Source organism: Symphodus melops (genome assembly GCF_947650265.1).
Source record: "Symphodus melops genome assembly, chromosome: 16".
Classification (NCBI taxonomy): domain Eukaryota; kingdom Metazoa; phylum Chordata; class Actinopteri; order Labriformes; family Labridae; genus Symphodus; species Symphodus melops.
This window is the reverse complement of record NC_136706.1, coordinates 14,586,963-14,599,690: the sequence shown is the minus strand read 5'-3', so window position 1 is coordinate 14,599,690 and position 12,728 is coordinate 14,586,963. Positions and strand designations below refer to the sequence as shown.

Here is a 12,728-nt window from a genome sequence, read left to right as displayed (position 1 = left end):
CACATTTTTTTCATAGTGATCTTGAAAAAAATGTTTAAAAAGTTACTGAACAGTTTATCCACTTATTACCCCACAGAGTGATTTTAAATACACAAACTTTGAGGCTTTTCAGCTCCAATTTAAAATAAATAATTTCATATTGTGTCCTCTTTTGTCTTTAAATCTATTATAGAGTTCAGGCATATTTTGACACAGTTATCATTCATTTAAAAAACGTGATACTTCAAACAATACGCTACAGAATGTGTTAATTCTGTGACACATGGTCAAAGTAAGTTTTACTGAAATAAGAGTTTTATTCATAGAGGGCGCGGGACATAGTTGAATGACAGACAGTCACCACAGTTACTCACTTTCACCTGCATGCTACACACTGAACAAAAGGAGAAAGAGCTGCTCACTAACACCACTTCAAGCAGTATGCATAGAAATCAAGATATAGAAATAAATTTACCATTTTTAATAACATTTTTTCGTGGATATCATTGCCACCTTCCATTTCATAACATTTCATTCTTGTTTCAGTTATCACAACAGGTAAGCTTCAGGTGGAGAAGCGCGTTAGTAACTTGTAAAAAAAAACCCAACTCGATAGAGCAGAAAACACAGACAGCAGCATTTTAAATACCTGGGTTATATCTCCATCTCTGTCTGTCTGTGCTCCGCTCTTTCTGACTCTCAGTAGACTGTGAACATCTCTCTGGCTCATTTAGCATTCCAAAGTAGGCTACAAATAATCACTTTGAAAATTTTTCAGTTAACCGTTTTTTTGCCCTCCCTTGTCAGTTTGAAAATAACTCTAGCCGTTGTATATAACCAAGATGGAGTTGTTTTTACTCTTAAGTTTCAATTTCATGTTCAGCTATGATCCCGCTCCGCTACAGAGCAAAAGAGTAGGGGGAGACGTATCTGTATCGAAACATGATAGCCCGGTTCGACTATCTCTCTGCTTTGGCAAATTGTAAACACTTTTAAATCATTTACGACCTAAGATCATGATATCGCACCGCACTAACAGAGACATCCTTGATTAAAACCTGCTCCAGAGCGCTCTGGACCTCAGACTGGGGCAAAGATTCGTCTTCCAACAGGACAGCAACTCTAAGCACACGGCCAAGATAACAAAGGAGTTTCTATGGGAAAACAATGTGAATTTCCTTGAGTGGCCCAGCCAGAGCCCAGACTTGAACCCAACTGAACATCTCTGAAGAGATCTGAAATTGGCTGTGCAGTGTGCACTGACGCTCCCCAACTGAGGAAGGAAGAATGGAGAGAAACTGCCCAAAAATAGGTGTGCCAAGCTTGTAGCATCATAATCAAAAAGACAGCTGTTCAACAAAGCATTGAGCAAAGGCTGTGAATGCTTTTGTAGATGTTATATTGTCTTTTTTTCAATAAAGTTGAACAAATTGGAAAACAAACTTTTTAAACTTCGTCATTACAATGTATTTTGTGTAAAATGTTGAGGAAAGCAATTCATTTAATCCGTTTTAGAATAAGGCTGTAACTAAGTATGTGGAAAAAGTGAAGCACTGTGAATACTTTCTGGATGCACTGTATTTGAATTTCAAGAGCGATGACTGTGTGCAAGCAAGCCATACCTGAACCCAGGAGTATAAGGTGCCCAGTTGTTCAACAAGCTCTGCCCACTTGTCAATCACCTTTACAACCTCTTCTTGTTGCATGAGCTGGAGAGTAATGTCAGACCAGGGATGGAAACACATGACCTTACTGAGAAGAGTTAAGTAGAAGTGAAGATAGATTTGAGATTATAGAAATAATTAAACATCTATTCAATACATGAAAAAAACAGTGACCATTTATTGGTACAAATGTGTTGATCATGTAAACATTTAGCTTAATATCTGCTCTGAGTTGAGAGGTTGCATGGTACTCAGTGTAAGCTGATAAAAATTCACATGCCGGTGGTCTGTGGCAGCATTTCAAAATGTAGAATGTAACACCTGAACTGCAGCAAACATACAAAAAGGTTGGCTGCACTTAAAATTAGTACTACCTGCTTTTTACTAAGGGGTCTTGAATTTTTATATTTATTATGAATTAATGCTATATAAATAAAGATTGATTGATTGATTGATTATTCGTGTAAAATAAACAATTTCAAGTGAGAGGGAAAACGTGCATTTGTTTTCACAATTTCTTTGTTGATTTTAAGAGTAAGCAATGTTATTGAACACAATAAAGTACAGATTTTGTATTACACCAGACAAACACATTTTATTCCTCACACAGCCCTTAAAACATAATCAAACATCCCTTATTCTCTCAACACTTCACTAAAGCATGGTATTATGCCTATACATATGCACATACTGTATATCTACACTCACACATACACATGTACAAAAAACATTTCCAAACCCTGCCTTCGTCAACTTCTGGGCTTTACCACTAATGTTATTCTATTAATAGCCTAACCTGAGTCTTCCTCCTGTAGAAGCACTCCTTGCTGTCACATCTTATTACAGCTGGTCACTATCTTTAAATTTACTAGACTTTCCTTTTTCTGGGAGCTCTTGAGGTTCCTCGGGACTGTTGGTGAGGATGGCCTGCCCAAACACGTGCACGTGTACGTGTATGTGTATGTGTGTGCGTGTGTGCGTGTGTGTGTGTATAAGAGAAAGGAGGGGTAACAAGAAGGCACAAGATGGCGGCGTAACCACGTGTGATCACGTAATGGTGGACACTGACCACAGGTCTCCCAACCTGGTCTATTGTCTTGAGACAAAGTAAAACTCTGTCTCTACCTGATCTATGTCTCTGCAGCGTCTGAAAGGCTACAGATCTCTGTCTGGAACTCACACAACTCACTCGGGAATAGTTTACTTCATCACCAGAAGCCAGTGGCCGAATTGATATTAGACGGTGTTTACAATGGTGCTTCTGATAATGAATTCAATTTCTCGGTTATGACGCTGGAGTTCACAGAGAAACACACACAGGACGCAGTGTGCTGTGAAACAGGATGCAGAGGGGTATATCTGGACGCCTGAGGTCGATGTGTAAGAGAGAAAGAACAATGGGGGACAACTTTTATGCTTTTATGCACCCCAAACTTCACACCTATGTGTTAAGAGTGGCAGAGCATTCTGGGAGTATCTGCAAGGCATGCTGGGACTAAGAGTCCTCTCAAAACTCTCTGTTAGCTCTCTGAATACTCTTATAAAGCTTTTCAAAGAAAAGCAGGGCCAAGTCCCTTGTTTGCCTGTGCTCAACCTGGACGGCCCAACAATAGCAATAAGCAAAGTCTTTTACTTGCGTGTGTGAGACATAACGATGAGCATGGTCTGTTTACCTGCTCTTCTGTAATGTTAACAGACAAAGAGTAACCTCTACGTGGTCCTCTACCTGCTTTTGAAAGTGTCTCGAGATAACACCTGTTATGAATTGACGCTATACAAATAAAGACTGATTGAATATCTGTACATCCTATAAAGTCTTTAAATGGTTTTTATATTCCCTTATCATCCAGCTTTTTGCAGAGTTTATGTTTATTCTCTCTATTGACATACATTGTGACATATTGTTAATCCAAGCACCTATTGTATCATTGTGCCTCTAGTATAGCAAATCACAGAACATATATTATCTGGTCCTAAGCTTCAGATTTGTCAGGTACAGATGTAGTAGTGTCATTTTTTATTATTCACAGAAAAAATGGTCATGACTTTATTAACCACTTCCTTCCAGAAATGTTTGATTTCTTTGCATTCTCTGATACAATGCATGCATTTTCCTCAAATTTTGACAAAGAATTATATATATTCATGTTTTCCTAACTTCATTCCATATGTTAACCATATTAAGAAACCCTCAGTGTCCATTGGAATATATAACAGAGACAGGCGTAGTCTGGGACATTTATTATTTCATATCCATTTTGTAATGAGTGATTCTTCCAAATGTTCCTTCGGGTGGTGCCAAAGGTTCATTCTGAAATAAAATCTGGATTAACAAAATTAGGAGCATAGATATAAGCAATAGTCATCCTTTGACCCACTAAAGTGACATCCAATATAACCCATCTACCTTCCTTGTATGAGACGTGTGTGTGCACCTTTCCTCGAGGAAAATGTACTATGATACTCCTGTGCAACCCATTCTCTTTTGAGTTTGGCTGCTTCCTCATCAGTAAGATGGGTTTCTTGAATGAGGGCTATATCGGCCTTTTTTTGTTTCAGATAAGTGAGGATTTTTTTCCTTTTGACCACGTTATTACACCCTGATATATTCCAAGTTACAAGTTTAAACAGGTCCATATTGCTAAATTTGGATATTATTCTGCTAACCTCCTAACAAGGAATCCCACCGAAGTGGATGCCACTCCTCTGATAATAAGATTTTTCTGAAATACAGGGTTACAAACATTAAAGCTATATTTGCACAAGACACCTAGGGTTTCACAAAAATCAAACAAATACAAACTTAGAAACACACTGCAACCGCAGCCCATGAACATGTTACTTTCCGACAACAAATCTTCCGTTACATGGTACATGGTTCCCTCAGCTGCGCCTTCAGGGCCAGCCAACCCGTCATTCCCCGTGAGACATCAAGTATCAAATTTATCCATTGCAATACGCTAGAGGTCCAGTAAAGCGTGACCGAACCCCACCATATAAAATAAGTTTTTGATCTTAAAAAGCTTTTAAATTAGATATCTCTGGAACAAAGGATGCCCCAGGCTGAGACTGTCACTGTTATACTTACCCTATGATAGAGGAGGACTCAAATGCCCTAACTCATTATGGTATTAATGGTCAACACAGTTACGAACAATGTTATTCTATTTTAGAGAAGAAGATGCCCCCCTATGGCGAGAGATGGAAACACATCTTGGTTTATCTCTCCCCTTTTTTGTATTTAGCTAATGCCAAAAAAAACTAAAGAAAAGAACAAAAAATCCTATTCTGAGGAAAATGATTGATATTTGGCAGAGAGCCAAAAAACATTTTGGAGAAACTGGCTCTTTTTCATTCTTGAAAAAGAGCCAGCATAACATGGCTTTCTTTTACATAACCATAACCCAGAAAAACTTAAAATCGATTCAATAGTAATGTGCCGGATGTATGCATCAAATGCAGAACAGAAAAGGGTACATTTTTCCACTGTCTTTGGCAGTGCATTCATATTAAACAGTTAAGAAATCGTGAGGGATTGTATCCAGGAGATTTTATTCATACGAATACCGCTGAGTCCAAGGTTTTTTATTTCAGGATTATTTCCACCCAACTATAGAATTAAAAAGAGTCAGCAAATGTTTTTAAATATTAGTTTGCAATTGGCCAACAGAGTTATTGCTCTGTCCTGGAAAGATGTCAGGAGGCAGAGTGTGGGACGCTGGATCTCTGAACTAACTACAACCCTAGAAAAAATTACATATTCAAACAGCTGCTTTTTCAAAACATCTGAGGTTCTTTCATCCGTTATCTGGAGAAGACAGATCTGTCACTAAGAATAGAAACACCAGCAGATATCATATAATTAGCCTCAGGCTAACGCTGCTGCAACGCATCAAATGGTCACATTTATGTTTTTTATTGCACATTGTCTCTCACAAATAAATTTGAAATTGAAAATTAATTAGTTTTTGCCTCAACAGTTGTACTTTAATTGTAAGATTACATTGAATTGTGGTAATATCACTATATACTCCACTGCCTAATTCTTCATTGCATTAGTTTTTGTTTTTTTTCTGTTATTGATCTTTCCTTTTTGTTGTTCGTCTTTGTATTTGTTTTTATGTCTATCCTTTGGTTAAGTTATGACTTAATTTGTTCGAGAAATAATGCTAGTTTATTCTGTGTATGCATGTAATTGGGTAATATGTTAATTTTTAATATGGTTAACCCTCAATGGAGGAAAACACTGAATCCATTTTATGTTTTTAGTTTATTGCCACGATGTTTTCCAGTTGAGGTACTTTTTTTATTGCCCAAGGATGTAAGTATTGCTCCTCTTCATTAAGCAACATAAGTGAAGATTTAGATGTTTACATATTTTAGATACAGATGGTTTAAAAAAATATTTCAATCAGGTCTAAAAGTGCAGGGAGGTTGCTTAATTGTTTTTGGAATAACCCCATTTAATTGATCCAATTAGACAATGAACATCTAAAGGGATACTTCATCTGTTGAAACATGAATCTGTCATGGTTTGGTTTCGTGTGTTGTATTTCAGTGTTTTGAGTTCTGTTTTAGTAATTCTCTAGTGTTGCCTCTTGTGTGTTTTTTAGTTCAGTCTTTAGTATTTTTTGTTTTTAAGTTGTAGTTCTGGTCTACGTGTTGTCTGGTTTCATGCCTCTCTATGTTTCCCTCCTGTCTTGATTACCCTGACTGTCCTCACTTGTCTGATTAGTCTCACCTGTGTCTGATTACCCCATGTCTATTTAGCCTCTGTGTTTCTTCCCTCCTGTAGTAAGTTCATTGTTTGCAGTCTGTCGGTTAAGTATGTTCGTAGTTTGACGTTTTGGATTATTATTTGAGTGAGTTTTTTGGGGTTTTTTTCTTTTAATAAATCACCATTTTGATTTTACCTGCAATTGGGTCCTTCTCCCTGTTTTCTGCCCGCACCCTGTGACAGAATGAACTGACCACACTATTGACCCAGCTGGTTTGGGTTTTTTTTGGATATACATGAGATTACATATAACCTCACATCCATTCACAATTACTTTAAAAAGTCTTGCTCGGGCTTGATCCCCGAGTTATTGCCTCGGTGTCAAGTCACCCACAGCAGCCTAAGCCTCAGTCCAGGCCTCAACTCAAGCCTCAACCAAGGCCTTAACTTGAGCCTCGGGCCCAGAACTCAACCAAGGTCTCAGCCCAGTGCTCAGCTCAAGCCTCAGCCTAGGCTTTGGCCTCCTGGTACCCCAGAGCGCCCTCTGCTTCCTGATTCGCAGAGCGCCCCTTGTTTCCTGTTCCTGCAGAGCACCTTACGCTTTCTGATTCTACGGAGTGCACCCTGATTCCTGTTCCTGATTCCGCAGAGCGCTCCCTGCTTTCTATTCCGAGTTCTGTTCAGCACATTCTGCGTCATGATCCTGGTCCTGCAGAGCACCGTCTGCCTTTCGTTGACTTCCCCCGGTGGTCCAGCCGATGCGCGACGTTCCATCAGCGGTCCAGCTGATGCCCGATGTTCCCGCGGCGGTCCAGCCAATGCCCGACGTTCTCTCAGTGGTCCAGCCGATGCCCGACGTTCTCTCAGCGGTCCAGCCGATGCCCGACGTTCTCTCAGTGGTCCAGCCGATGCCCGACGTTCTCTCAGCGGTCCAGCCGGCACCTGACGTTCCCTCATCGGAGGTCCAGCAGGCTCTTGGCTGCTCATCGGTGGTCTGGCAGGCTTGTGGCCCATCGATGGAGGTCCGGCAAACTCCTGGCCCCTTGTTGGTGGTTTTGCTGGTTCCTGGGCCCTAGCCGAAGGTCCTGCCCTTCGCTGGTCAGTCACCCTGCCGTCCTTCTGAACCCCTTCCTGTGGTCGGTATGCCACCTGGCCATCCCCCAGAACTGATCCCCGTGGTGGGTCAGCCACCTGGTCAACCCCCAGAACTGATTCCCTTGGTTGGTCAGCCACCTGGCCGTCCCCCTGAACTGAATCCCATACCAAACTGTACTGATCCATATCGGACTGTTGTGTGGAAACGAGGCTTAAGATTACTCCAAATTGGGAAGTCAGAAGAACAAAAAAAATAAAATAAATCTGACAATAAATTCACCTCTTTCCATTGATGTGAATTTTCAGTAACAGTAACTTATTATGTGGCATGATAAGAACCTGGACCTTGGGCCTTGATTTGAATTTAAGATTATTGATAGGCATTGACTTATTACAATTTCCCAAGTGTACATGGTTACTAAATTCAGCTAATCTGTGCTATGTGAATAAATGGAAGCGATGTGATGCAAGTAGCTCTTGGCCACTTTTTATTTTATTTTTTTTTTAAGTACAGTAGCTCTCAGATAAAGAAAGGTTGGAGACCCTTGTTCTCCAGCATCATGGGCCCTGAGCCCAAACATTTTAAAAGGAAGAAACTGTTTTTTACAATAATGCCACTGCTGACTGTTTATCACCTACAGTCCCTTTAATGGTTTTCTTTAAGCACAATTGGGTGTATCAAGCTAAAAAGTTGCTGGAATTACATCAAGCTTACAGAAAGGCAATACCTTTACAAAGTGAAGTAAGGCAGTAAAATGATACATCAAGCTTTGTTCTTACCAGACTCCCCTGGCAGCTTTACACTGGAACAATGGATCTTTCTCCAAACCTAAAAAACAACATAAATATAACTACATAAAAATAACAATGTTATGCCTTCGACATCTCATTTTCTTTAAAACTGAGGGACAAGCACATTGATCCTTCCACGCCTGTATGCTAAACCTGGGCAATACAAGATTAATTTATCTTCGCAATATAAATATAACAAAAGTTTCATATATTTAAACCTCAAAAGAATAAAAAAGGAGACAGCACACTTGCTCCCTTTTCGTGTATTTATTTTAAGCACATCCCGTGAGTGACGCTTCGAGCACAGCTCTTCTTCAGACTGAACTGTGTGGGTGTATGTGCATTTGCATCCGTGTTTGTATACCATAAATATTGTGTAAATACAGTATGTGTTTGTGTGGAGGGAGGGGTAGAACTGAGTGGAAGCAACTTTATCAGTTTAAGTAAATTGTTATTTACATTCTCACTCTTACTAATGTGAAAACAGAGTAACATTAAACATTAACTAGATATAACCAAAAGGAACAGAGTTATGCAGTTAATAGACCTGTAATGCAAATATCCTAATTTCACCAATACAGATTCTGCGATTAATTTATTACAAAGTCTACAAATAATTACCGTAAATTCCGTACTATTGAGCGCACCTGGATATAAGCCGCACCGGCTAAAAATAAGTAAATAAATGTATTTGTACATATATAAGCCGCACTTGATTATAAGCCGCAGGTGTCCACGCTATAACAAGAGCTATTTACACAGACGTAGGCTACCGGTAACATCCGCAAATACTGTAGCGTCCGTACGGACGTTAAAGGACGACGAGAGCGTTCAAATAATAACTTTTAATAACCCGATCACTGTCGGCCGTGACCACGCCGTTTACAGCAGAGAGCAAAACCATCACTTGCCGTAACAATCCAACTCTCTCCCCCAGCGTTCTCTCATACAGCCACTCAACACGTTCTCGCTGGTGCATTCACTGACTCTCCACATAATCGGAATTATGAACACATTATCAACTACTGACTTTACAACATGAACCGTTACAATACGAAGCCTAGCCGACGGTGTCTGTAACACGGCTGATGAAAAAGATGACCGTAATATATTTCACAAGAAAAAGTCCATCCATTCACTGCCTCAGAATGACTTCATTACTCACTTCCTCAGTCTCTGTTGTCGCTGTCAGTGTCATCTTAACGTGCAGCAGCTCTGTTAGCTTCTTTGACAGCCAGGTCGATCGCCTTTAACTTGAAAGCTGCATCATATGTATTTCTCCGTGTGTTTTCCATCATGAGGGTGCGTGCATGAAGCGCAAAATGACTGATATTAAGATCCGACGTGACGAAGTCAAATGTTTTTGCGGCAGAAGCTCATTGTCCCCCATAAAAAATCCATGCATTAGCCGCACCGGAGTAGAAGCCGCAGTGCTCGAAGTGTGAGAAAAAAGTAGCGGCTTATAGTCCGGAATTTACGGTAGATTACTTTATTTGATCTATTGGCAGCACTCATTATTATTAGCAACCTTGCATTTCACTAAACAGCAAAATAACTTAATTGAACTGTTATGTGCAAAGTGACTCTCATTATTCCAAGCAGTTGAAAAAAAAGTGCAAACATGAAACCAGTGGATTGAATGTTTCCTAATACTTTTCAATGCCTTGCCAAAGCTAGTATGTTTACAGCATTTAAACTTACCAGGATCTGGAGCATCGGGCTGAAGAGCAGGAAAGTCATTATCAAATACAAAAGTACTGGTATAGTCTGCGTTTACCTAGAGTAAAATAGGTGGACACACATTTTTAAAAATCAGTTAACATAAAGCATAGCATGTTGTGGTACCAAACAAATAACATTTATAACTGGATTCGAATACAATCTTAGAATGACAAACACCAGTATAACTATGGTTAAACAGTACTTTTGGTTACAGCAGCTTGATACTGAAAATTATCATCTTATGATTAACAGGAAAAAACAAAAACATACATTTTTTAATTAAAATGAAAAACAAGATTTTTAGGCCAGTAGTCATCTTATAAGCAGGATTCACTGGATTTGGCTTGCTTAGTGAAGCCCAGCTCCTCAATATGTATAGTTTATCTACAGTAACAACAGCTGATAACTGTTAAGTCATTGACAGTTCAGAACCATGATGTTATGATTATGCTTGAGGGCAGTCTCTTCCGGGGGTCTTTGGCAGTGGGTGTGTTTTGTAGGTGAAAAGGTAGGGTCAGGACTGATATCACACCTGGAGGGGAGGTGTGGTGGCGGCTCAAAAACCCTTGATAAGGAGCACCTGCAAAGGTGCCTGGGAGGAGTTTCCACGAAAAGGACGCCGAGACGCAAGACGCCTGAAAGGAGAGCACGTTGACCTGATGAACAATTGTTTTTGTTTTCTTAATATTGACACCACACCACGGGGAACTTTTGTTTTGAGCACTATACTGAGCGGACATCCAGGAAGAAAGCGTGAGCTGGCGGAGCGAAACACCACCAGATTGCGAGAGGTGGTCAACAGATCGGTGAGTCAGCCACATGCACCCCCCCCCTCTTTCCAGACAGGACCAAGTTGCACACACGAGGGAACTTTTAGGAACACCCTCACGCAAACACAACACGCAAGGAGAGGTAGGCTACGAGGTTACGGGCTCACTGGGTTAGGCTTGAGGTAGCCTGTTAGCGGTGAGTGGTGAGCGCGTAACACATGAAAAAAAATATAAATAGAAAAATCTGGACGATTTTCAATTTACAGAAAACTGACTAAATGAAATTCTCAAGATTATTTTGTTCATAGTTCTGAAATGTCACTGACTGATTCTTAGCTGTGTGACCAAGGGGAATATTTTTAAGGATGGATCAGGACTTAAAAAACAGGAGGACACAAACCTTGTTGTCCAAACCATGAACATACAAGCTGTGATTTCCTATGTAATGCCTTTTTGTGCAATGTAGAAATATGATATACCAGCTCTCACCTCTCCATTTGCGCGAGTGTTCTTGGGACAAAGTGGGTTGTTGCTGTCATATCTGGGTACATGTTCCTCAGAAGGATTTTCGACCTGACCAGCCCAGGGTCTCTTCATGCGATGAGCTGACACCAGCACCCAGGTATCTCGCAGGGGGTTATAGCGCAGATGCTGGTGCTCTGAAAAGTTTAGGAGACGTAGGACAAGGGGGAAAAAAAATACAAAAAAGTGAGCGAAAGTATTTTTATGAGCTAAAAAGCAACAAAATAATTTGGTATTCCGTTTAAGGAATAATTAATCATGTTTGATAGTTATATATTTACAGCAATCAAATAACACTTGAAGCACAGAATAACACAATGTAAACATCACTTAGATGTTTGAAGGTTAGGTGTTCAATTAATATCTAATAGGGATATACGATTCACTTAACTTACATACGATACGATTCTAGGTTCACGATACGATTCTTTCACGATTTTCTTGTACAAAATGAGACAAAAAAAAAAGCCATTAATTTTTAATGAAAACACCTATGCACCTCTTAATCTCTTTGGCTCTGAAACTCGTTTGGGGGAGTGGGCCTACAAACTTGGTTGTAGTTGTTGCAGCTAACACGTTTACGCCTGCTTGTTACAACCAACTGTGACAGAGCCACAAAAAAGAATGATTGTTGCAAGATGAATAGAAAAGGAAACCCAATTGTTATTGAAACGCGTAAAATAAATAATATTCCATTGTAATGAAGGAAATGGTGTAGGGGCATCAATTAACCTGTGGGGAAAAGAGAGGACCGAGGTGATATGGGGAGGAGGTAGAGGAGGCAGGAAGAAGAAAGAACGTCAGTGTACCAGGGAAAAGGTGACGGGGAGAAAAGTTCAGTGCCAGAGAAAAGTTTTCTGCGGCTGAAAATTAAATTCATATGCTGTATGGGGATTAAGGTGTTTTGGGAAGAATAAACAGCGGAATATGAAGGGAACATATCGGCATACGGGAAAATAAGGATTTCCATCTTTTTTTTATTTATTCATTACTGGACACGCGGCTCGTGGCTGAAGAAAATAAAGTTTGTCGAGCCGGGGAACGTGATACTTTCTTCCAAGGATCCGGGTGAGATCGTTTTTGTTTCCCTTATTTTTGGTCCTGTTTGGAATATCCCTGTTTGGATTATATTTGTTGGATAATGTTGCTTATGATGTCGCTTTTGATGAATGAACGCTTTGGATGCTCATACGGCCGCACCGACAAAGGAGTTGTTTTTGGATAAAAAGAGACTAAGAGACCGTAAAAAACGAACTTTTGTTTGCTTAATATGGTTTTCGTTTGGGGGGATTGTTGACTGAATTTTGGGGGGGTGTAAGGGCAAATCAGGTGATTATTTGGGTCATTATTAATTGTTTTGTTTTGTTTGTGAAACGTCACGTGACTGATGGGAATTTCCCGACGTTAATTAAATTCAAGTGAATGAATTAAATTTTGACAAATGATTTAATTGAGAGGTTAAGTCTC

At 39.9% G+C, this 12,728-nt stretch overlaps 1 protein-coding gene across 2 annotated transcripts in view; it reads right to left on the bottom strand.

Moving 5' to 3' along the window:
- galt (galactose-1-phosphate uridylyltransferase) overlaps positions 1-12,728 on the bottom strand; it is a 63,423-nt gene that overhangs the window by 45,007 nt on the left and 5,688 nt on the right. For both annotated transcript variants that reach the window (XM_079365181.1, XM_079365182.1), the window contains exons 2-5: positions 11,229-11,398; positions 9,949-10,024; positions 8,236-8,284; positions 1,602-1,731 (exon numbers count right to left, since the gene is read on the bottom strand). In XM_079365181.1, the coding sequence (XP_079221307.1) occupies positions 1,602-1,731; positions 8,236-8,284; positions 9,949-10,024; positions 11,229-11,398 (425 nt within the window). The remainder of the gene's footprint in view (positions 1-1,601; positions 1,732-8,235; positions 8,285-9,948; positions 10,025-11,228; positions 11,399-12,728) is intronic.